Raw genomic sequence first — 25,408 nt, forward strand, 5'->3', positions numbered from 1 at the left:
AACCCGGCTGAGACTCAACCTTATTTTTTTTTTTTTACAATTGTCTTGCTCTTCATCTCTCCTTCGAGCAAGCAAGCGGCACTAAAAGCAGGATGAAAGCAAGCAAGGAGTATAAGCCCCTTGCCCGATAGGGTAAGGAGAGGGAGCTGGGAATGAGCTTGATTAGCTGGGAGCAAGAAGGGATGGAGTTGAAAGAGAGGATTTGAAGTAGCTCGTCCATAGTCCAGAAGTGGGTCTTGACTGACTTTCCTTTAAGAAGGTGCAAGCAGTTACCATGAACTAGAATGATTGTGTGGCTGTAAAAGAAAAAAATGGGAAAAACAAGTGAAATTTGAGGGCTAATATCAGCAATAGAAGCCTCCTTTTTCTTTTTTCAATCAAATTTTGTTTCTTTTGCTTATGGCCCTTTTAGTTTCTCTCCTTTCTCTTCTTCAAACCCTTATCCTTCCCCTCAATCTTCTTCGCCTTCTTCTTCTGTACAATCTCATCCATCCACTTTGCCTCAATCAACGGCGCCGAGAAATCTAGAGCTCCTAGAAATGGCATCTACTGGGTTTGATCTTGCGGCTTTAGAGATAGGTGCTAAGGTTTTAAGAGAGTAATCATCTTCCTCTCATGCTAAAAAGGTTGAAACTTTTCAAGGTGTTCACATGTTTTGTGTTTTTGGTGGTGGGATTCATGGAAAAATTATGGAATTCATGGAAAAATTATAGAAATGGGTCTTCGTTGTTTTTGCTGGGTTTTTAAAATTGGAATTGGATTTTCTTCATTTAGTTTTTTTGTTGGGTTTTTAATTGGGGTATTTTTTAGGAGTTGGTGAAATGTTTTTTTTTTTTTTTTTTAGGTTGACCCGGGTTAACCCACCTGACCCGGGACCCGTTCATTAGACCGGGTCAATTACCGGGTCGGGTTTAAAAACTATGGTTATAACTGCTATAAATGACTAGTTTTTTGCTATATATATATATGAAAAAAAAAAAAAAAAAAAAAAAACACACACACACACCCCTTGCCTAATTATAAATTTAGTAAAAGAATGCAAACCTATATTATAAACAAGCTATTTTAAATATAAAAACACTACAAATTCACCAATCATTGATTATACTTTAATTGATGCTATTAACCTTCATATCATACTTAAACACCTTCAAATCCTTTAAGTATTATCTTGTAAGATTTGAGATATTAAAACTTTCAATTGTTTTATTCACTATATTAATAGAATTATTTGTAATAAACAAAAATCATACTTATAAACCTTTGAGCATTAGGTATAAACTCTTGGTATTAATAAAGTAATTTCACCAAGAAAAAAATTCTTGAAAATAACATATCTTCAAGTGATAAATTTTTTTATATGGATTCATCAAGTGGTGAAAAATCTTGAACATGAAATATCTTCAAGTGATATGAAATTTTGGTGTAAATTCATCAAGTGGCTATTGTACTCTTGAACAATTTGTTACTTGAGATGTTGGTCTAGACTGCCAAAACATGTTAAAAACGAATTTGCAAATTCTCTCTTTTTATCTCTTTACTTTAAGCACTTTAATTATGTTGTTGGTTATTGTGATTATTTGAATTAACTTGTATTGTTTGTTAATAAAAAGGATATACCTGATTCACCCCTTTTTATGTGTTATAGTTGATTTAATCCTATAAAAACTTCTTTGACACTGGAAAATCAAGAGATGGAGAACCAACAAAAACCCTTGTCCTTGAAGATGTGGAGAGAGTGGAGGCCTGATTGGAGATAGGAATTCTGAAAGATGAGGTCATATGTCCTAGAGTAGTATGAATTGCTTAATAGGTTGTCAGGGCTTCAAATATGTGCATCTTTTTTGTCATGAATTTTGGATTTTAAAAAAAGAATTATTTTTTTGACCAACTTGGATTGCTTTACTGTTAACATCAGTTTAATGCTATGTTTTTTCCTGAATGCACCCTATCTGTGTTGTGTTTTATTTAAATTTTGCTGCCTCTGGTGTTTATGTTGTCTCTCCAACCATAAGCAAAAAATCTCTACATAAAGATTAATGTGGTAAAGCGATGCAAACACAGGACCATTGCTTGCATGCTAGAATATTCGCTTCTGTGGTTGTAAACAGTTCATCTCTTATAATTTTGAGATTTTTGTTGCAGTAAAGTTTGATGTTGGGAGAACATTGAAGGCTGGAATTAGGTTTGAAAAGAAACATGAACAGAACAATAGAGCTGCTTCAAGAGTAGTGATTTCTAGGTTTCAAGTGAATTTTTTTTTTTTTTAATTTTCGAGTGCTGATGGAACACCGACAGATGCATTTGGGCGCGACAAAGAGTTATCAACAGCTCTAATATTGCTCTTGCTCTTGTTGGAAATAATGAACGAACTGGATCTCTAGGTGTTTCAATCCGTTCGACATGGAATTTTGTAAAAGGGTGAAACAATTCGCTTTTTTCTAGTTTCAGAGCGATGTATTGTGCGACTGTATCATACTGCTATTAAATTATGAGCAAGTCATTCGAGGCTACTGGACGTCTCTCTTTTTTTGTCCATTTTTATATAAATTTTGTTCGTAGTAGTATTATGATTTCTTTTCCAGGCCCTAAACTTGGTAAAAAATCCAAGCCTCAAGTGTTGTCCTGGGGAACGAATGTAGCGATTTACCAAAGAATACTTTTCCTTCCATGTTTTGAGTTCGAGATTAGCCTAATGATGTCCACTACTGACCACAGGGCCTCGTAACCACAGATTCTGGCAAAGATAAAGCAACACGTGGCATTAATCCATTCGTGCAAACACTCTTTGGGATAAGGAAATGGATGATGGTCTCCCATCAAGCCCTTTGAACTCCTAAACTAATAATAGATCATCCATTCTTTACGTGCCTGTGAGAGTGAGAAACAAACACTCAGCGACAGAGAAGAGCAAAGAACTTGCAGAGCAGAGATGGCATCCATGACCATGACAGCCTCATTCCTAGCTGGTTCAACCATGGCGAAACAGCCTTTGACAACCCCCCCACGCAGAGGGCTCGTTGTGGCCAAGGCCTCAAGAACCACAGAGGGAGTCAATGTGGAGACGAAGAACAAAGAAGAGAGTAGCAGTGGGAGGAGGGATTTGATGTTTGCAGCTGCGGCTGCTGCTGCCTGCTCCATTGCCAGAGTCGCCATCGCTGATGAAGAACCTGAGCGAGGGACCCCAGAAGCTAAGAAGAAGTATGCTCCTGTTTGTGTCACAATGCCAACTGCTCGCATCTGCCGCAAGTGACAATTTGATGTTTTATTTAATGCTCGTTGATGCTTGGATTATGAATGTAATGTAAAAGTCGCACTTACTTGTATGCTTTTATTGGAGAAGTCTCCTCCTTTCAAACCTCCTCTTCTCCATCTATGTTTCGTTTTATAGAACCCAATTCCTCAGACCCAATCTCCTCCTTGTCTTTTCAATTTAAGGTTGCTCAAAAGGACTTCAGGCGTTTACGAACCTTTTATTTTTCAAGGTACGGCGTAGGGTTACCTCCTACTACTCGGGAAACACCTTTTTTATATTTCATTTCAAGAATTAGATTGCAGCACCCAACCACATACTGATCGAACAGCTCGATTTTCCCTTCAATTTAGGTTGTCAAAATTATTACTACCAAATAAAACTTTGATACAAATTATCACAAAAAACTTCCATTTTTCTGTAGCTGAAATGGCTGCCTTAAGGTATGGCCTATGGAGGTTAACTTCACCTTCCAGAAACAGTTGATCCAAACTAGAAAGGAATATGACACTGCCGACCTCAATCATCCAGGAATTCAAAACACTATCCGATCCCAAGAGAGAGACACACAAAAATGGGAACATCAAATACTCGCAATTTCCAATTTTAATCCAAGAAGAGCTAGCTCTACTTCTGCAACTAAAAATAAAGAATCAAGAATTGCATTGCAACCAAGAAGGGTTGTGTCTAGCAGCAAGGGGCTAGTCCTCCCCGTAAGACGAACACTGTTCGAATGAAAAACAAATGAAAAGAGATTTTATCAGTTAAATGAAAAACACTCAACAAACATTCACTTCATAAAATTCAAGGCCGTGTAAAATACAGGTCTCGAAAAAATAAAGCCTAAGCAAGCAAAACTGGGATACAAAATGTGCATTACAGCTGTTACAGACCAGTAACAGCACAGAAGACTTAGAAAGAGAGATTGTTCCACATTCACCACAGCCATTTTGCCAGGCAATAAGATTGCGGAAGATACACATAGGTAATTCATTCTCCTTTCTCGTTTTGCTGAGTTGCAGCATAATTGCGAATAACTTCCATGGCCAACTGATGAGCAGTTTTGTTCTGCAATTTTGCAAGTTCATCCATTTTTTCATATGTATCCTTGTCAGCAAAGAGCCTCAGGTTGTATGTAGGTCGTGTAGCCACCACACCATCCCATTTATCAACCCACTCTTGAAGCATCTCAAATCCCTGATAAAAATAATCGAGTCAAATACTAAGGGAAATATTCAATGGGATTGGATAAATTTCACAAGCTAACTTCTCAAATGGGTCGAGAGATGCTAATTTGCAAGGTAGTAAACTCTATACTCACCACGCGGTTTGTGAAGTCACCAAATGATTCTTTGGATTGTCTTTTCCGTTTCCAATAATAAAACAGAGGTTCCAAAACCTTTTCAAGGTCATGAATCTTAACCTTATTCATGAAAGTTCTTGCTAATGAAGTTTGATTGGGCGTTCCCCCAAGCCAAATCTGTTTGAAAACAACGTGAATGGTTCATTATGTTTTCCTTTACTTACTGATAATAATAAAAAAAAAGCAAATGCGAAAGGAAGACATGTATACCTGGTAGCTATTAGGACCATCACCAACAAATCCAAGTTCAGCCATGTATGGTCTGGCACAGCCATTGGGACAGCCAGTTGCCCTTATTACCACAGATTCATTGTATTTAAGACCAACCTGAAATCACAAAGAACTACCTGTAAATGAGGTCTCGATTTCCATTTACATTGAATTGACAATTCAGCACTTTCATCTATAAATGCTTGGTACATTTCTCACGAACTTTTTTGAATGGACATACCTTCTCAAATACAGCTCTAACACGCTTGAGGATGTCAGGTATTCCCCGTTCAGCTTCAGTGATTGCCAATGGGCAAAGTGGAAAGGCTGGACAAGCCATTGCAGTCAAATTGAGGGGGTCCACATACTTGGGTTGCTGTGCAGGAGCGATATTAATCAAAACCACAAAAATGAAGAGAACAAAACAAAACTAAACTAAACAAATAGAATGAAAACCTAGCTAGCCAAATAGACATTGTAATAACCTCAAGAAATTCACTATTTGCCAACTAAACTGCAGCAGAACCATTCAGACAGTAGAAGATGAATGCGTGGAGCAAGAAACAGTCATGTTAAGTGGATCCTTTTAACAGACCATGCAAGGATGTTGTTACAGACTTTAAATGTCAATTACCATTGCAAAAGGTTTGCCTGACAGATCAACTGTTGACATGACATGTGATTATTATGTCCATTACATTGAATATTAATTCTGGAAAGTGTACACTGATAAATTGATACCAACGAGTGACTATAAAATAGTCTTTAGCAAACTTAACTATTAGTTAAATGAAGGCATCGTGAGATGTTAAAAAAAGACCTTTGCTCTGCCATTTGATTGGAAAAATAGATGAATAACGGGGAAAGAAATCCAGATATTGTGATGGCATGGTATTGATAACTGTTCAACTCCATGTTAGGTTTCCAATTGTGTGCTAATCCCATCTAAATCCCATGTTAAAAAAAGACCTTTGCTCTGCCATTTGATTGGAAAAATAGATGAATAACGGGGAAAGAAATCCAGATATTGTGATGGCATGGTATTGATAACTGTTCAACTCCATGTTAGGTTTCCAATTGTGTGCTAATCCCATCTAAATCATAATGGAACCATCTGATGAGACCTAACTAATTACAACCTTAAATGAAATTGTTTCTTTTAAATATGAAAGCACAATATCAAATCCTTGCTTTAGTTCACAAACAGTTTCATAATCGATCCACTTCGACAATTCACTAAGAATTAAGAAGTTCAATTATACAAATTCTAACACCCAGTCTCAAGGAACAAGAAAATGATATATGCATGGTCATATTTATCAATGAACTTAACTCTGAGAAAAATTTCACAGTTATGGAATACACAGACCGAAAATAATACAGACATCAAAAGAAAAAGGTCTTACCAGCAAACCAGCCTGTGCAAGAGCTGTGGTGATGGGGTGCTTCCAAGCTTTGCGAATACCACACAAGATGATGTTCTGGTTTGGTGTGAGACGTACATCCAAATTGTACTTCTCTATTATTTCCCTCAGCGTCGCCTTCATTTTACCCCCAATACGACCACTATCAACATGAAGCCCACAAAACAACCCGCCATCACCCTACCAATAAATTTCAATCCATCAGTAAGCAGAAAAGACAATAATAAGAAAATGTGTGATCCAAAACAGGATAGGGAAAACACTTTAATGTGATGAGACAGAACGCAACATGTCACTTATTAGGGCTAACCTGCTCATGCCATCCCAGGTAACTTTTAAACTCCCACTCCGGCAATTCACGGGAAGGCTCAAATTTCCTCCCATAGTATTGCTCCACAACACTTCTAAACTTCTCAATTCCCCACTCGCTTATCAAATATTTCATCCTGCTGTATTTACGATCATCTCTCCTCCCATTTTCTCGTTGAGTTACAACAATAGCTTTAACTGCATATAAAATGTCCTCCTTTGGTACATAACCCAATGGTTCTGCCAACCGAGGAAAAGTGGTCTCTAGTCTATGAGTTCTTCCCATACCACCACCAACCTGCATTGAAAATTGTAAAAAACAGAAAGCTGTAGGCAGTAAAGAAGAAAAAAGAGGACTGTTGAGTGTATATTAATCTAGTCTTACATATAAGTTAAACCCCTGAGGTTCGCCATCAGCATCAGTAACCACAACCACACCAATGTCATTTGTGAGAAGATCCACAGAGTTATCTGTTGGCACAGTGACAGCAATTTTAAACTTCCTAGGCAAGAATTGAGTTCCATAGATGGGCTCTGGTGAATCAGGGAAGTTTGTTCCATGAGAATTGTCATTGCGGGCCTTCACTACCTCTGGAGGTTCTGCTGACATGATTTTCTCTCCATCCACCCACATATCATAGTAGAAACCAGACTGGGGAGTTAGAAGCGCAGCAATGTTATCAGCGGTTTGCTGTGCAAATTGGTAATCTTTTCTCGCAAATGGAGCAGCAGGGGCCAAAACATTCCTGTTCAGATCACCACATGCACCAAGAGTTGAACCCATGCTCTCTACAATGCTGCTCATCACAGTCTTGAGGTTCTTCTTTAGAACACCATGGAGCTGAAATGTTTGTCTGGTTGTCAATCGGAGAGTTCCAATTCCAAACTGATCAGCAAGATCATCCATGGTCAAGTACAACTTGTTGGGGACTTTCCCGCATGGGTTCTTTGTACGAAGCATAAAGGAGTAGGATCTCCCCCCTCGTTCTTCTCTGTTATACTGCTGATAACTCCCATGGAACTTGATTAGTTGTACAGCAGACTCGTTAATGTTTGGGGCATCAGTGAGCAACTCCTCATTAAGAGGGTATCTGATAAAATTGCTGTGTTCTTTAATGATTTCAACCTTACTACGCTTCGTCTCCGTTTCCGGCTTTACTGGCTGCCCACAAAAAATCGTGCAAATTACCACAAAAAACAGGTACTTCAAAACTTTATCAATAACGATCAACAAAAGAAATTCAACAACATGACATGAGTCTGAAGATATTTCGATGTACGGCACCTGAAGTTTAGCTTTTATATATTTTAAATCGTAGAAAGGGCACCACCAGATTGAAAAGAGTAAAAAGGTGAAAACAAACAAGTCTTTTCTCCTTACTTTTGACGTTCTCTCTTTCCTCAGCATCAAACAGAGAGAAGCGAGATTCAAATAAGCAGCATTCGATAAGGGAAAAAAGAGACTCAATCCAAACAGATCAAAACTAAACAAATTAATTATCCTTTATTTTTTCTATATTTCCTTTTCACCATCAAATTCAGAAAACAAATCATAAATAAGAAGAAAAAAAGGCAGTGGGAGAAATCTCACCGTAGAGACAGCTTTAATAAGCGAATTAGGTCTGGAAGTTGAGGACGAAACTGGATAAAAATTGACACGTCTCCTACTCAAACCAACTGGATTCCAACTCCTCAGTCCATCAAAACTCCCTATCTCAATCTTCACCTCCTTCAACACTGCAGTATTAGCTGCACCTAGCGAAGCAGCCGCCGCCATCCGTCTCTCTCTCTCTCTCTCTCCAACAAAGAAACAAAACCCAAGATAACCAGAACCAAAAGAGTAGTAGAGAAGCAGAGAGGTTGATATTATGTGGAGACTGGTGAATGGAGAAGATAGTAATATAAGCGAAAGCTTTAAAACTGTGAGTGGCTGTATTTTTTATTTTTTATTCTATCAGGGTGGTGGTCTTTGCTATTATGCGCCGTCACGTGCCTGACATGGGTATCTTATAACTGGTGACTCTCCTGTATTCCACGCGCTTGTACACGCTCTCACGGAACATAACGGAATTTGCTATGTGGATGGACCGGGAGAGAGAAGCGTGGTTTGAGGCGCGTGGGGGGGGGGGTAGAAAGGACAGAAATGCGAAGCAAAACCAAAGTTGGATTCCATGGTTGATGAACGTGGACGGGATTACGTTGGTGATGCTAATAATAAAATGAAAAATAATAATAAAAAGGTGGTCAAATTAGAGAATAATGATAAACGGAGCCAAGCAAAGCAAATTGAAGTTTTGTTTCGCTAAGAATGGCAAACTCAAATTTTGATCTTCCTTGTAGGGCAGCAAGTAGTAGTATTACTGGATTGGGGCCGGCCGCTGCCCTCTCAAAAATGCTAACATGATGCAATGTTTTAAAAAAAAAGTTAAAAAGAAATCAAGATTTTGTATTTAATACTTTTGGTTAACTTAGATAATAAGAATAAAAAATTACGACTGCAAAAAAAGTGATAAAAAAAATTGATGAAGTAAAAAAGATTAAAAAAAAATAAAAAAACCTTGAATCAAGTCCGCTTGGATTAGCTTGTCAAATCTATGACCTGATCATATTATCGAAAGCATGTTCAAAGAAACTATAAGGTTAATTATCAAATAACTCAATATTTAAGGGTAAAATTGAAAAAAAAATATTTAGTTAAAAAAAAAAAAAAAAAATATATGAGTCAACTCAGGTTAATCCGTTAGAATTGTTAATGATGGATAAATATTTCTTACAAATGTATTAATATGGTATATCTCTAACACAAATATTATTGAGAAATAAATATATCTTACACATGTATTAATTTGAGATAAATATCGTTAACATAAATATCGATAAAGAACAAATATCTCTTACACGTGTATTAATAAGATTGAAATATGGTATGTCACGGGAGATTTTTTGCATACTTAAAGGTGTAGTAGAAGTAGGATCCAAGCTAAGAATGGCTTTGGTCGATGAAAAAAATCTTGAAAAGCCTACGCGAGGTCCTAAAAAATCAAGCTTATGGAGTTGGGCTCGGGTCATGCGGTTGAACCCGAGAGGGACCTAAATGGGCCTGGATGCGCTGGTTTGGTAGCTTATGGGCCCAAATGTGTCTTCTAAGCCCACAACACCTATGCTTAGGCGCTTGGCTCGAGAGAAGCCCCGATCCCATGGGTGGTTGGGCCCGTAGCTTTAGGCCCATTAAATTTGGTTTGAGCCGACACATATTTTTTAGGAAATATTGAGAAATTTTGATCCATAAATAGCCTCTCAATTCTTTGTGGTATTTTTATCGCAAAGACTTAAGAAATATTCATGTTTTCTTCAATAGAGTCCTTTATTTTTCTATGTTTTAGAAAAATAAGGAATATCTCGAGGCACATTGCTAGAGTACTTACATGTAAAGTACCATCACAAGTGAAAAAAATACTCAGCTGGAAAAACACCTAGAGAAACACTTTAATTTCATCCTTAAGGATTTTCAAAAAGTTATGACATATGTCACCAATCCGACAAAGTATCATGGAGACCTCCTATATATAATAACTTCCCTTCATTCCATTTCATTTCACATTTAAAGTTCCATTTTCTAAAACTTTTTTTAAAAAGTTATTTTGCTAAGGTGTTCTGACGTGTGAATTGTGTTCTTGGTGGAGAGTAATCGCGTAGAGTGTTTGGCCTTTGTGTGAAGCATGGTAACTTAGCGTGGAATGGAGTTTAGAGGGATTCATCTTGAGGTAACCTACTTATACTTAACATTTTTCATAGAAATAGATCCAAGGATAGGAAAATAGGTAGCCTCTAGTTATGATTCTATATTTAAACTAGGACCACAAAAAACTAGGGGTTCTAATAGGGGGTTGAGAATGATTAAAAACATGCCAAGGACTAGGGACCTAGCATCTATCCATTGGGGAACTTTATATTACTTAAAGCTTCTGAGGACATAAAAAAAAGTATCTTGACCACTGAACAAATAGTCAGGGCTAACAACAAATAGATAGAGGGGCATCTAGCTATAATCCCCCACGAGTCGGGGAGGATTGGCAAACAAACTAGGAGTTCCTATCAAGGTCTATGTGAGATCATTGCACCCTACTCCATATTTGACCTACGATATATCTTCTCTCAATAAGAGTTTATGAGGGATCTATTATTCCACTATAGCATTAGTGCTAGCCAGCTACATACTAATGGATGGGTTTTGCTGAAAGCTTTTGAGGAGTATTTTGCAATGATAGGGTTAGAGCCATCCACAAAAATATTTAGGAATTATTACACCCTAAATGGTTTCCCTCTAGATGGCCATGATGTTCGTTGGTTATTCACCTTCTCTAGTTAGCCTAAAAGCTCTATAAAAAACATATTAAAGGTTAAAACCACCCATGTGAAGGGGTAGTGTGGGAGATGGCTAATAATAAGGCATACTAGAAAGGTTCCCCAGGGTGGAGATTGGAGGTATAGGGTTATCCCTTTTTCTGACAAGTTTCTTAGGCAGATGCTAATATAAGACCAAGTTTAAGTAGCTTTGACAAGGATGTGTACATGAATATAGTAAGATCTTCCTTTCCTATAACGTGAATCTAATGGTGATGGGGTAATACCTGAAGAGTAAGAAGGGTGTTTTAACTTTGTTTTGAGGAAGATCTATCTTTGAAGAAAAAGTTCTAGGAAAAGATTGGAATGGAGAAAGTTAAGGCTAGAGAGGAAAGTGTAGAAGCCGATGAGGCATTTAACTCACAGATTGCAAAGATAAAAGGGGTCTATCATGAGATAGACAATAATTCTACTAATGAGCTCATGTCTGAGCCTGCCACTAATGGGGAAAGTTAATCCTCAGTCTTTAAAGGGAGGAGAGAAAGCATTTCCCTTGATATTTTAATTGAAGCTACCATGAGAGATAAAAAGAGAAGAGTGCCTTCCAAACAAGGGCCTAATGATGTTATTGGGGATATAACACCTATTTTTATGATTGTGTCTCCACCTACAAATATACTTAGCTAGTGACCACCATCATTAGGGCTCCCACCAAGAGCTTCACACCCCGAGCTATATTGTATGATATTAAGGCAAGCTTTTTTATGTTCGACTAAGGTTTGGCTTTGCAAATCCTCTTACACTACCTTTGTATGAGAAGGAGAGGAATATCTTATGAAATTTCATTAGAGTGAATGATATCATCTTGGGGGTTGATGGCTCGGTGATTGTGTACATAATAGAAAAACTATTAGATCACCTTCTTAGATGTCGATCAACTGTATGATCGAAGTTTTGCTCATAATTTTGGTTTTACTAAGCAATTTCTTTTTTATATGATAATTTTCTTAGTAAACACACTTAGATTTGTCATTGTTTTCTTACTAACATCTCTTTGTTTTGTTTTAAGGTTTTATGATGAATGTTTGTTCTTAAAGGCGGTGGACTGCCAAAAAAACCAAATAATGATGATTTTGGCTCAGCTAAAGGAAGATAAAAAAAAAAAAAGATTTAAGGCCTTAGAGAGGAAAAGACATAGTTGAAGGCTTAGTTAAAAAAGATTAAGTAGGCTTATGATCTCTATATTCACGATACCCAAGAAGTCTATAGCAGAGGATAGGGATCACCAAGCATCCAAGCTAAGTCCCATACTAGAAAAGGTTTGTTTGGCAGAGGACGAGGCATCCTCCCTTATACAATCCTACAAGGCTTCAAAGGAAAAATGGCAGCATTAAAGATAAAACTAGTGTTAGCCAAGAGGGCCTCTCGAAAGAAGTGTGTTTGGTTAAAGGCGCTGAGGGACTCATCTGATAAGTTCTTTACAGTATTTAAAGGATCTCAAGCCCTAGATATGTACATTGCAGATAAGGTATTTATGGTTATATCCAACATCCATTTTTATCATATGTCAATGGGGATAACAGTGGACTTCTTTGTTGTATTTGACCCTTACCCTTTTCTTGATTTTGCCAATATTTACCCAAGTCGAGTAATTATTGATGTCCGTGATGAGTACTTGGTAGATGAGCCTGAGGATTGATGGTAGACTTAGCCTTAGTGAGGAGTAGTAGTCTCTAGTGGGGAATGGTAGTCTTCTTAGGAATTATCCCTGGTCTTGTGGGGTTTTTTGTTTATATTAAGTACTTTCATTTCTATTGTTTAATTGTATCAAATACATTAATTTTATGAATGTATTAATATATGTCATCTAATTTTATCTTGCTAAGTATGTTTAAACTTTCTTCATACTTGTTTTTTATGATTTAGATTTATAAAGGTCTAAAGCCCCATATATATACCTAGGGTATAAAGCCTTTCAAAGTAGGGGAGTCAATGTCCTCCATCAAGCAACCCTTTTATTTAAGAGAATAGAACTACCAAATCTTGGTGGAACTTATACTTAGAACAACTTTAATGCTCAAGACTGGACTTGGGTCATACATAGAAAATCAAGGGTGGCTAGTAAACAATCTTAGCCCAAGAGGTGTTGGGCATGTATAGAACTTAGGCTTGTGAAGTGATAAGCCATATTGGAGAAAATTTATAATTAAATTTATTATCCTCTTAACTAAAACCTAGATACTCTTAGTTATAGTTAATACTTAAAATAGCCTAGAAATAAAGTGAAGCGCAGGAGTCCCTTAGAGAGTTTTATCTATTTGAGGTTATACTACCAAATGGGAGGTCTTTGGCCTTCCTAGTGATAGCGTGAGACCTGAAAGCCCCACTTAAAAGTTGTGTCAATCCTAGATTGCACTAACGAGTGAGAGGCTCGTGCCCTCCCTGGCAATAACATTAGGCCTGGAAACCCTACTAGAAAGTTGTGTAAATCCTAGATCACACTAATAAGTGAGAGGCTTGTAGCCTCCCTAACTATAGCATGAGGCCCAAAAGCCCTATTTGAGGGTTGAATAATAATGATAATGATATATTTTATTTATGAAAAAAAATTACATCCCTATCCACTATGATATGTTTTAAGATGATGTGAATGTCAAGTGTGAAGGAGATTCTTCCTTTTCATATCTTAAAGGTGGTAGGTGTTTGTTTTTACTACCCTGATCACTCTAAAAGGGTTATCCCATTTTTGGGCTAGTTTACCCTAGCTCTTCATATTGCTTGTCATTTCTAAATTTCAGAGTATCAAGTCTCTGAATGTAAACCTTATGTTTTTTACCTTGGCGTTGTGGTGCTAAGTAGTTCTATGTCAATAGGTTTCACTCTTCACTACCATAGTCATCAAGATTTTTCTAGTAGGTCTTAGTTGGTCTCGAGTCTCTGCTCATTTCTTTTTAAGGATAATGGGTGACCTTTGGACGTGGAAACACAATTTCAATTGGTATTGTGGCCTTAGTGGCATATGTGAGGAAGAATGGAGTTTTTTTTAATAAATGTTTTTTTAGTCATTTTATAGGCCCATAGAATCTTTTTAAATTTTCTCCCACTTTGACTTGGCTTTTTTCATCTTAGTTTTTAGCCCATTAAGTTAGACTTTATTGGTGAGCTTGACTTGACCATTGATTTGGGGATGTGACACTAAATAAAACTTTTGATCAATATGGAGTCTCTAACATTGCTATTTCATTTCATGGTTGTCAAATTGCATTCTATTAATGGTTATCAAGACTTTAGGAAGTCCAAATCGACATATAATATTTTTCCAAATGAAAAAGATCACTTTATTGGTGATTATGCCTGTTAAGGCCACAACCTTTATTTGTTTAATGAAGTAGTCAACAACTACAAGGAGAAATTATTTGTTACCTGTGATTTTAGGAAAAAACCTAAAATATCCATCTCTCATTAAGAGAAAAGCCAATAAAAGGCTATAATTGTCATCTCTGCAAAAGGCTAGCAAAAAACTGAGGCAAATCTTTGGTATTTGTCACATCTTCTAGTCAAGTTTATGGTATCACAAAGTATAGTTAGTAAGTAGAAACCTGCTCGTGTGGTAAGAGATGTAGGGCCTACATAGAGGTTATATATCCCTTTATTGATCTTTTTTAAAACATATATGCTTTCTTCGGGGATAAACACTTAATGAGTGGAGTTGAGATGGATCTTCAGTATAGGACATCATTGTCAAAAGATATCTTCTTGGTGAGCAGGTAATGTTTGATAAGTGTTCATCAATCCTTACTGTTAGAATTAGGGCAGTCATTAGTTTCTCTTCCCCTATACTTGGCTCTCTAAAGTTTCGTTCCACATGTTTAGAGGGGAGCTCTTCTAAATTAAAGCTTTCAAGTTTGGATAAAAGGTCTGCCCGATTATTATCTTCCCTTATTAATGGTGATGTATAGAGGAATGGGAAACCTTTTAAGATATACCGAACATTCATGAGCAAGTCCTTTCTTATTATTCCTTAAGCTCGGGTTCCTATTAAGGGAACGATTCCGCTTAGAAAGGCCTTCCAGGTGACTCTTTTTATTATAAAAACAAGGGGGTTCCATACCACAACACATTTGTCTCTTTTACCCATATATGATTCTTCATGACTTGCTTCATCTAAAACAAGCTTCTGTCTAGCAAGGCATAAAGCTTTAGAGCATATTTTCTTACATCGTTTATTAAGGCCACGGGCTCAAACAACTCTTTTACCTTGAATATCTCCTTATTGAATCTCTTTGAATATGTCGTGTAAACTCATTCTCTCACTGGGCAATCCTAAAGAGCTTCACTTAATGAGTGTACTTATACTAAAACGCCATATTAGTTTGGCGTATAAATCATTGAAACCTCTAATAAAGCTTGTCTATAAATTATTATATCAGGCACGCGTGGATCCACAAAAAGTTATAGGAATGATCTTGCAAATTATATTGTTGTCCTAGATGACTAACTCTAAGCTACTTCATATATTTTGCACATGTACCCTTAGGTCGGTGAGACCATTATAATTGTCCAGGTATATTTTTGTAAAGATGTAATCCCGAGGAATCCGGGTATTTAAAACTCATTTGGACAAGAGAGAGCCCCGTACTTAGTGGGGGTTGTAAGCATTTTTCATGATGCATTCAAAGACTAACCATCTCTCGATCCTTTGTCTACGAGTAATCTTGAGTAGAATGACAGGATTGATAACTACATTTATCCCACAATAATGAAAAGAATCACTCCTTGAATACATATTATGTACATGGGTATCATAATGACATGAGCAACCTCTTGTGGGGCTTGATGAATGCCGAGGCTAAACATTTTCTTGATGTAGTTTTGCCCTTGAAGTAGTGTAACTATCTACGGGTGTTGGGAATGACTGGTGACGGTGGTATTGATGCATCTAATGTCACTGAGTGTGCCAATACTTGCCGGGGGGTATCAAGACTTGATTTTTCCCCTGGTTTGCTAACACCACTTGAGTTAGGATTTGCATTTGATTAATGAGTTGTTGGAAGTCCAACTGGATAAAAGTGCCCGCGATAACAGGTAAATTCATTACGTGTTCAGATCCAAGTGTGTCTTGTTATCTGTTATGAAATGGCTTAGAAATATCAAAAAACAAGTTCTAAAAAGAAATTGATAGCTTTTTCTTCATTTTTCCTATAGACAACACTAATTGATGACATTTTAAAACCTAAGATTCTTCGGAATAGGGTTTTTTGGTGGTTGAATTATGGGTTAATCAAGTGTTCATTCAATTAAATCCATTATTCATAGTAAAAAGAAAGATATATCTTGATGAAAGTCTCTTGATAACTACAAAAAATCCTATTTGGGTGGGTGGATTAAGGGACCCTTGAATGTTTAAGTTAGTATTTTTGTAGAGAAAAAGTAATAAATATGCTAAAAAAATTCTAAGAACAATGTTTTTTGTTTTTATTTTGGTATGAAATGAATGTTCAGTGAGAAGATGATATTTGTATGTTCAGGAATAAAAATTATGAATCCCTTGCCTAGATGATTTAAGAGGTATTTATACCTCATAAACCTTGTTTTTTTGCTTGAGAGAGAGGGCTGGAAAGTAATTATACCGTTGTAATATTAATAAGAGATAAATATCTCTTATACATGTATTAATATGAGATAAATATCTATGACACAACTATTAATGAGAAAAAAAAAATCTCTTACACATGTATTAATGGGATATAAATGTGATGGGTTATAGAAGACTTTTGCACACTTATGGATATAGGAGGAGTAATATTTAATCAAAGAATAACTTGGGTCAATAAAAAAATCTCGAGGGGCCCGTAGAGGGTCTTGAAAAATCAAGATCGGAGGGTTGTGCTCGAGTTATGTGGTTGAGTCCAAAAGGCGGCCAAACATGTTTAGGTGCACTGGTTTAGCACCTTATGGGCCCAACATGTTGAATGGGCTCATAACATTCGGTATGAGCAACGGCCCAAGTATGCTGCTCAGCCCATGACTTTTTTAACCCATTAAACATGACTTTTTTAACCCATTAAATTTGGTTGGGCCAACAAAAATTTGTTTTTGGAAAATAATGAGAAATCTTGATCCATCACCTTCCATTCTCCCGGACTTGTTCTCCTTGGGCCAACAAATAATGACGAAGGCTGTGTGATGAGGATTATTCCAGGAAAAGACTTGGTAAAACAAAATTGAGGACACCGGCGGTTGAAGTTACAGAAAACAACAAAAAAATCAAATTAATCGGCCTTGAAATATGATCAAGTAAACATGAATGATTGATTAACAGAACAGTTACATACTCTACACAAAGTCCTTACGATTGTGATTAGATCGTTTTCTGCATTACATACAAGAGTAAGTTGTTGTTGTTGACTGCTGCTTGCCTGCTTATCTCAATCAGTGAGTGATATATAATAGGCATTTGAGGAACTTCTGCTGCTATATGATGTTTTTTTTTCTAAAGCAGCTGGATCAAAACAAGAGGTCCTGACCATTGATTTGGTAAGGATTCAAGTCTTCAGTCTATGGCAAGCTTTGAGAGGCTGAAGCTCCCTTCTTTCCTTTTCCGTTCTGCTATAACATTCCAGATATTGATCGGGGTGTTTTCTACACGGTGGGAGAAACGATTTTTCTTTTCTGATGCTACTTATCAGGGAATATTTAGTTCTCAGCAACAATGGTGAATTTCACATTTGTCTTGGTTTATGATATTTAGTGACTATGCATAAGAGAAATATGTGTAGATCATTTTTTGGAAAGACGGCAAATCCAAACATGCTTCTTTTCCAATTCCCTCTCCACCCCCCATATGTTTAGCATTGAAGTCTGAGGCTCAAGTGGTAAGTTATTATTTCGGATTTGAGTTCAAGAACAGCATGCTAAAAAGAGATCTCTAGCAGATACATTTCAGGTGTAGATAGTCTTGCTAAAGCACCATTAAAACCAAAAAGAAAAGGGCATAAAGAAAAACAAAACGTAGAGCTGACAGGCGTGGATAATAATCGGCAAATTTCAAGCTCGTAATTCTGGGCCATTACTGGTTCTTCTATCTCTGTCTTGTATCTTGCTTGTAAGAAAGGAGCTTCAATATCAAGGCAGAAGATGAACCCTTACTGGAAATTCGAAAATCACAAGCCATGAGGTTTATTTGGTAGGAGAGATGGGGTTCAACAAGTTGGGGTTTTAAAGAATCTTCTTCTTGTATTCAAAGGGATCCGGTCACCAAAGTACATAAAAACACAGGATATCTATCCTACTCTTGGTTTTTCTCCATGTTTGAAAGTTTAGAGAGTGAAAAAAAAAACAACAGTGAGTGAAAATCGTAGGGACCGAGCGAGCAAGAGGTTAATCTGGCGAGAGAGCAGTCATTCATTTAACTGGGCAGTTATTATTTGTGGAGATGTTTAGGTAATCACATTGCAAAGAATGCAACATCCTATCTTCCAAATCCTGCTGAAGATAGATATATGCCTTGGATGCACGCATATTTTCATAACTCAATAGGATCTCTTGACACTGCCATTAAGACTAGTTAAGGCAAAATAAACAAAAACCAAACATCAACTTTCTTAATCCAAATAAGATATTCAAAAAAAAAAAAAGTGTGAAACAATCCACGTAGTAATTGAAAGTGCTCGTTCCTGTCATTAACAGGACGTGAGCAAATGAACTGTAATTTAGACAGATATGTCTCCAATGAAAAAGGACCTGTAAGCCTAATTGATGACAGCATATTTACAAAAACATGTTGTGGTGCATCCTTGCCAACTTTTCTCTACCATTAGTGTATCTCTTCTCCTGCAACTATCCCATGAGAAACAAATTCTGATAATATTAAGGACAGTAAGACCATGACTCTAATCCTACCTATCCAAAAGGTCCTATGAAAATAGAAAGAAGGAAAAAATTAAGAACAACTCCATAGACCAAACAGCAACTGCTGTTTTTTTCTTCTCTGGTAACTGAATATTGGATTCGCCTACCCTTACATGGCTACCTGCAATGATCCATCCCGCCTTAATGTGATGCTCAGACTGTTAAATCTTTCCCGTGAATATTGCCTGGAGGCTTTTCTCCAGTCTGTACCAGCCTTCATCATCGTAGCAAACTCCTCATAACTTATGCGCCCATCCTGCAGGATGGGGTGGAAATAAGGTTATGCTTCCAATTTAGGAACAATATAGAATGATAATAGATGCCACCAAACTCAAAACATTCGGAGTATCATTCACAATAGTGATATAAAGAGACAAACATTGGTAATCGCTTCTGTCATTCACATTCTGTCAACCATAGCAGAAAGGGAAAAGCATTCACATCGTATGGAGTAAAGCTGAAGGGAGAGACTCCCATCAAGATGTGTGTGGCATGCATATGTTTACATCGAGCAAAGGCAATCAGCCCAAGCTAGTCAAGGGAATCATGCATATGTTTACACATGCTGTGAATTGACAATAAAACTAGTTGCTACTAACATTGACAACTTTCAGCACACCACTACCTTGGTGAAAATGCATCGTAATTTACCCATGGCATTTCTAGGCAACAGAATAAGACGAGCAAAATAACAAGAAGCATTCTTCAAACTGAAGGTTTCAATTTTGCAATTAATTATATCTATATACAATTAAACCTTGAATAAATCTTACCTTGTCAGTGTCAACATCATGCATAATAGCATTGATAACATCCTCAATGCTTGTGTCAATGTCATCATTCAAAGATTCCCGCAACTCTTCAATCTCAATGTAACCACTCTGGTTCTGATCAAAAAATGCGAAAGCCTTGTGCAGGTGCTCGTCATTCCCCATTTTTTTAATGTGAACTGAAATCGCTACGAACTCTCCATAATTCAGAGCTCCATCACCATCAACATCAGCCTGTAAAACTCAGAAAATTCAAGGGGGCAAATTTTGCATAAAATTCATTACGAAATTTTAATGGTATAACAGACTATCCTTTTCTCTCTCTATGGGAATTTTTTCAGCCAATTAAACAATTAAGCTTACAGCTTCCATAAGGATCTGAAGATCTGCATCAGCAATATGTTGGCCAAGCTTTTGCAACCCAACCCTAAGCTCCTCAAGATTAATGCTGCCTTTTTTTCCAGTGTCCATCGAATCAAAGGCCTCCTTTATGCCAGCTACTTCCTCCACTGACAAGTGTTCAGCTATCACCTACAGATGGACAACTCAAAAAATCACTCTTTTTTATTTCACAGAGAGCGTGCAGGATTATTAGGGAGGGAGGGTATAGATGGGCACCACATGGCCAAAATAATTTAGTGAATGATATGAGCTCCCATGGAAAAAAGGTTCCATAATAATCAAAGCTATAAATAGTTGTTGAGTGAACAAATTAAGAATCATTACCCTCAGAGCTCTTTTCTTGAGCTTATTCATCACAGAAAACTGTTTGAGCCTTGCTTTCACAGTCTCACCAAGTGGGACATTTGGAGCCTTCTTTGCATTTTGTATCCAAGGATGCTCTGAAACAAAGAGTTGGGATAATTTTGCATGTTAACAAATAAGCATGCACTTCTATAGCAGACATTGGACTAATAGAAGAATAAACTACCAAGCACTTGCTGAGCTGTAAGCCTTAGCTTAGGATCAGGATTAAGCATTTTCATCACAAGACCCTTCGCGTTATCAGAAACTCTAGGCCAAGGGTCCCTCTTGAAATCAATGACAGAGCGAATAATTGCCTGCGCTACCCCTTGCTCAGTTTCTGTGTAACCATGAAAATAAATTTTAGGCGAAGGAGGTTTTTAAAATAAGGAGCAAAAACTGCATGCTGATAACTTTCATCCCCATGAGGATCACAACAGAAGAAGGGTGAGAATTCACAACAGTTCCATGGGGTAGCTAGCTGTCTTCTATACTCTTTTCTTCCAACTTAAACTAAACTACAAAAAAGCCTCCAGTGATGCTCATGGAACAAAACAAAGCAAGTTATTTAAACAATCAAATTTGGAAAACAACCTGCCCAGAAAGGAGGGACACCGCAAAGTAAAATATAAAGAATGACTCCAGCACTCCAGACATCAACTTCAGGGCCATAATTGCGCTTTAAAACCTCTGGAGCCATGTAATAAGGACTTCCAACTATCTCATTAAATCTCTCACCTGTAGAGAAGAAAAGAATCTTCAGTAAGAATATATCGAGGCTGGAGATTAATTTCAAGAAACAATAAGAAAATGCCATAAAATAGGTTGAGGGAGGCACTGGCTCAGATACTATGCAATACCAGGTTTAAAGAAGACTGACAATCCAAAATCAATTGTCTTCAGTGCAGAGGTTTCCTTCTTATTCGCAAATAGGAAATTCTCCGGTTTGAGATCTCGATGGATGACTCCATGCTTATGGCACATCTACAAAGCAAAGTGTGTGCAAAAGAAATTTCAATTATTTCAAAAGACAAAATAGCCCCTAACATGAAGCATTATCAGCTAACAATGCAAAGATTATCATAATCATTTGAAGTAATTAAACCAAATATTAAATGATATGACGCTTTCTCGAAAATTGTATGATCCCAAGTATGATGCAGAAATAGAAAAGTCTCAATTGTAAATGATCCTGCATTCATATACATTTAAAAGTTGCAGGGAAAAGATGATCAAGTTATAGAAATGGAAAAGGAGAAAAAAAGATTGAAATGCATATAAAAAATGGAAAAGACACTGGCTGCTTAGGAAAACTTTTGCAGTAAAATAATAATGCGATCAACTGGTTTCCTAGCTGAGCCATTATCAGCATAAGGGCATTTAAAGCCTAACAATAAGAGGGGTAAAATTTAACAACAGTAGACACCAACATCCAACTAGCAAGGGGATCTAACATCATCATCATCATTTAATTTCAAAAGACTAACAAGAAAATCCTTAGTCTTCATCAAGCTTAAGTCTGGTAACCCATGCTGAAAATCTATTACAATACAATAAACTATCCTCATTTTAAAAAAAAAAAAAAAAGCACAGTGTGAGTTGAAACCATACGAGATATTAAATGAAAACTGGAAGCAATACTTTATCCATCAAGACTTCATAGGAACACCATTTCAACAACAATAAATAATCAGAACACAGACCTGGACAACTTCCACAATAGTACGCATAACTGCAGCAGCTGCTCTTTCTGTGTAATGCCCCCGTGCCACAATCCTATCAAACAACTCTCCTCCCTCACACAATTCCATCACAATGTGCACAGCAGAATCATCCTCATAACTAGCCTTTAAGGACACAATATTTGGATGAGCAGGCAAATGCTTCATTATCTCCACCTCCCTCCTCACGTCCTCGATATCCACAGCAGTCCTTAGCTTCTTCTTCGATATAGACTTACAGGCAAACTTCTCACCAGTGTTTATATCAGTACACAAATACGTAACACCAAACTCACCACGGCCAAGCTCACGACCCAGATCATAATGCGCCAAGATATCCCTGCCAGTAGGTTCTTTCAAGACCCCAAGCTTATCCGCATTTCCGGATTCATTGGTTACAGCATAATTATCACCAAAAAATGGATTTTTCTTCTCCTTCTTTTTCCCTTTGACTTTCTTCTCAGAGGAAGAAGCCCCAGTAGGGGTTACACAGCAATTACCCATGAATCAAGACCTCTCTCCACAACTTTCAATTTCTCCAAAAAAAATGAAGATCTGCAAAGATTTCAAGAATATCCAATTAAGCAAAAGAAACAACAGTTAACATTTTTATCTCCCTCCACAACAACCACAATTAACAATATCACATTTTTTACTTATAAACATTAATTTGCTTCCAAGAAAAAAAAAAGTAAATATTTTTTAAAGGAAGATAAACAACTCCGTGAAAGTTTGAGCCTTTTATACAAAGCTTTGATTCTGAAAGAAACCCAGAAAAAAAAAATTAAGAATAAATTTATGCTCAAACACAAAGAAAAGCAGATATATGCAGCAAGTATTCATGAAAGACTAACTATTATGGCATAAACCAAAACTGGCAAGAAGATAAAGCAAAAATATCTGCATGACATAAAATTAATACTAAAAGAATTCAACAAACTACAAAAATCAAGCAGATTTATAGCTCAAAATAGTGATATTATTGATTAAAAAAGTAGGAAAAAAGAATCCACCTTGAAATGCTGTTGATTTTAAGACTTGAAAAGAGAATCTGAAGAATACCCAGGTGAGCTTGAATAGCTAATAAATTATAAATTGATGTAATCCAAGTGGAAGAATGCGAGCAGGAAGACAAAAGGGTCTTAAAACGAGAGATAAGGGGAGGGAGGGATGGTGGTCAAAGAAGCTCTTTTTTTCTCTCTTGCAGAGAGGCTCTCTAACCTTTTTCTCTCTTTCTCTGCCTAAACGTTGGAGACAGAGAAACAACTACCCTTTTGCCTTTTCTTGCTTTTCTATTAAAAAATATGCCAACAAACCTTAGACCCACATTATGCCCAGGCAACAAAACACCAACTTAAACATTATCTTGCTATATTTCTGAAAGAAAAAAAAAAAAACAGAAAAAGCAACAGCTATTATATTTCTTGCTTTTCAAACATCCCCCTGAAGTCTCTGTTTTTTTCCTATTCTGGGTTAGTTTTAAAGTAATTTTCTTAAGTTTTTAGAACAATGCATTTCCAGATAAATAAAACACTCTTGATTTTCTACCAGCTAAAACACGCCACTTGTCCTTTTCGAAATCAAGAAGGAAAAAAAAAGGAAGAAGAAGCAACCCCTCTGGCTATTTTTAGGTGTTGTATACAAAAGAAAATCAATATGATTTTTGGTTTTCAAAGGGCAGAGAAGCAAAAGTCATGGTATAATAATAAAAAAAAGAAAGGCAGGTGAAAAAGGAAAAGGAAACATACCAACTTGGATTTGAGAGGTGTTGGTTGTGGAGAGGAGAGTGAAATTCTAAGCACATTTATGAAAGGTTTTGACCATAAGTTAATCTCTATCATTGATTTTGATCCAAAGCAAAGCATTTCTTGCACATTACACAATGGGCCCTGACCTAATCATATTTGAAATTTGATTATTGGTCAGTTTATCCTGTGATCTAGTTTGGATTTCTACTCTTTGTATCAAGCTCTGATGTTACTGTTTATATTCAAGACCTGCGTTGGAAAAGACCTTTTGGAGTTACCTTGTTTTGTATTCTAATTTGGAGTGCTAGTTTTCACTTTTTAGTTCCCTTTTTCTACTTTTTTTTATTATTATTTTTTAAAAGATTGTGTTAGTTATGCTTGGTTACTTTTTTCAGTTTCATGGAAAATAATTTTTTGAAAATTAGTTTTTATATTTTTATATTTATATACCATTAAAAAAATTGGTAGATGATTTTCAATTTAAAAAAAATAACCTAATTTTTAAAAAAGTCTTTTCCATTTATTTTTAGCCAAAAACAATTTTTTAAAAAGTTGTAAAAAAATAAAAAAATATATTTTTATTTATTAATTATATCAAATTTCATCATCAATTTTTTTTTTCAATTTTATCCTTTAGAATTTAATTTAATTTCATTTTTATACCAACTTTGATCCTTATTCTTTTTATTATAATTTTTTTTAATTATAATTTTTTATCTATTAGATTTAATTCTTATTCTTTTTATTTCTTTTTATTTTATTTGAAATAATTTATAACATTAATTTTTTTTCAATTTCATCCTCTTTTAATTTTATTTTTTATCTATCAAATTTGGTCTTTAGTCGTTTAATTAATTTTTATTTTAGATAATTTATGAAATTTGATTTTTTTTTTCAATTTCATTCTCCTTTAACTTTTTTATTTGTCTTATTTGGTCCTTGTTCTTTTAATAAACTTGAAAAAAAGATATTAATAAATTATTTTTCAGCTCATTTTTCGTGACATAGCTAAACAATAAAAAATATTTTTTAATTTATTTTTTATGACACTACTAAACATTAGAAAATAATTTATTTTCAAGAAATTCATTTTTTTTTCAAAATCTATTTTTCAAAATAAAACTACTTTTCAGCAAACAAACAAAGATTCAATTTCTTAGTATATCATAACTAGAATTTTTATTCAAAGAATCAAGCATAAAAACCATTATACTATCTTGACTGACATAGGAATTTGCTTTAAAAATATCTTTACAAATAACTTAAATGTAGGAAAAGATTTTTCACAAAAAAATATATATATATTATTTGATAAGTAACTAATGACATTTTACTAGTTATTTTCTGAGCTCGCAATGAAAAAAAAAGAAGATAAATACAAAGAGAAAAGAAAAAGAAAAAAACTCATGAATCATAAAAAAATATATATATAAGAATATCTCAACCAACAATTTTGTTTTATTTATATCTATTTTTTTAAAAATAAATTTTAAAAATAACCAATAATAAAATATAACTAGTTATTCTCCGTAAAAATTCTCATCAATAACTCCCTTATGTATCTCAATCAGATAGTTTTTTTTATTAATAAATATTTTCACCCCAGCTCCA

At 35.8% G+C, this 25,408-nt stretch overlaps 3 protein-coding genes across 3 annotated transcripts; 1 reads left to right on the forward strand and 2 right to left on the reverse strand.

Annotated features, from left to right (window-relative positions):
- Positions 1-2,842: 2,842 nt before the first annotated feature.
- Positions 2,843-3,405, forward strand: LOC118032884 (photosystem II 5 kDa protein, chloroplastic). The gene has a single exon (XM_035037669.2). The coding sequence runs from the start codon at positions 2,933-2,935 to the stop codon at positions 3,251-3,253; it is 321 nt and encodes a 106-aa protein (XP_034893560.1). The 5' UTR covers positions 2,843-2,932; the 3' UTR covers positions 3,254-3,405.
- A 625-nt stretch (positions 3,406-4,030) lies between these two features.
- Positions 4,031-8,477, reverse strand: LOC118032883 (sulfite reductase [ferredoxin], chloroplastic). The gene is made up of 8 exons (XM_035037668.2): positions 8,151-8,477; positions 6,945-7,721; positions 6,561-6,857; positions 6,233-6,430; positions 5,068-5,202; positions 4,827-4,943; positions 4,575-4,733; positions 4,031-4,450 (listed from the first exon to the last, which is right to left on the reverse strand). Exons 1-8 carry the CDS (start codon positions 8,334-8,336, stop codon positions 4,244-4,246), a joined length of 2,076 nt encoding a protein of 691 aa, XP_034893559.1. The 5' UTR covers positions 8,337-8,477; the 3' UTR covers positions 4,031-4,243.
- A 10,052-nt stretch (positions 8,478-18,529) lies between these two features.
- LOC118032931 (calcium-dependent protein kinase 7) lies at positions 18,530-23,651 on the reverse strand. Its single transcript, XM_035037735.2, has 9 exons — positions 23,063-23,651; positions 22,032-22,604; positions 21,189-21,312; positions 20,923-21,066; positions 20,516-20,668; positions 20,311-20,426; positions 19,948-20,115; positions 19,588-19,818; positions 18,530-19,070 (listed from the first exon to the last, which is right to left on the reverse strand). The coding sequence occupies exons 2-9, from the start codon at positions 22,551-22,553 to the stop codon at positions 18,924-18,926; spliced, it is 1,605 nt and encodes a 534-aa protein (XP_034893626.1). The 5' UTR covers positions 22,554-22,604; positions 23,063-23,651; the 3' UTR covers positions 18,530-18,923.
- Positions 23,652-25,408: the final 1,757 nt, after the last annotated feature.

The sequence above is a fragment of the Populus alba genome, chromosome 1 (assembly GCF_005239225.2).
Source record: "Populus alba chromosome 1, ASM523922v2, whole genome shotgun sequence".
Taxonomy (NCBI): Eukaryota; Viridiplantae; Streptophyta; class Magnoliopsida; order Malpighiales; family Salicaceae; genus Populus; species Populus alba.

What these genes read in the sequence shown, in the direction of transcription:
- LOC118032884 (XM_035037669.2), top strand. Translation starts at nt 2,933, where the DNA reads ATGGCATCCATGACCATGACAGCCTCATTCCTAGCTGGTTCAACCATG.
- LOC118032883 (XM_035037668.2), bottom strand. Translation starts at nt 8,336, where the DNA reads ATGGCGGCGGCTGCTTCGCTAGGTGCAGCTAATACTGCAGTGTTGAAG. An exon ending in TTATTAAAGCTGTCTCTACG is followed by an intron (nt 7,722 to 8,150) that starts GTGAGATTTCTC and finishes TTTTGTGGGCAG; the next exon opens with CCAGTAAAGCCGGAAACGGA. An exon ending in ACCTGGGATGGCATGAGCAG is followed by an intron (nt 6,431 to 6,560) that starts GTTAGCCCTAAT and finishes ATTTATTGGTAG; the next exon opens with GGTGATGGCGGGTTGTTTTG.
- LOC118032931 (XM_035037735.2), bottom strand. Translation starts at nt 22,553, where the DNA reads ATGGGTAATTGCTGTGTAACCCCTACTGGGGCTTCTTCCTCTGAGAAG. An exon ending in CTATTGTGGAAGTTGTCCAG is followed by an intron (nt 21,313 to 22,031) that starts GTCTGTGTTCTG and finishes TTTGCTTTGTAG; the next exon opens with ATGTGCCATAAGCATGGAGT. An exon ending in GTCAGTCTTCTTTAAACCTG is followed by an intron (nt 21,067 to 21,188) that starts GTATTGCATAGT and finishes TCTTCTCTACAG; the next exon opens with GTGAGAGATTTAATGAGATA.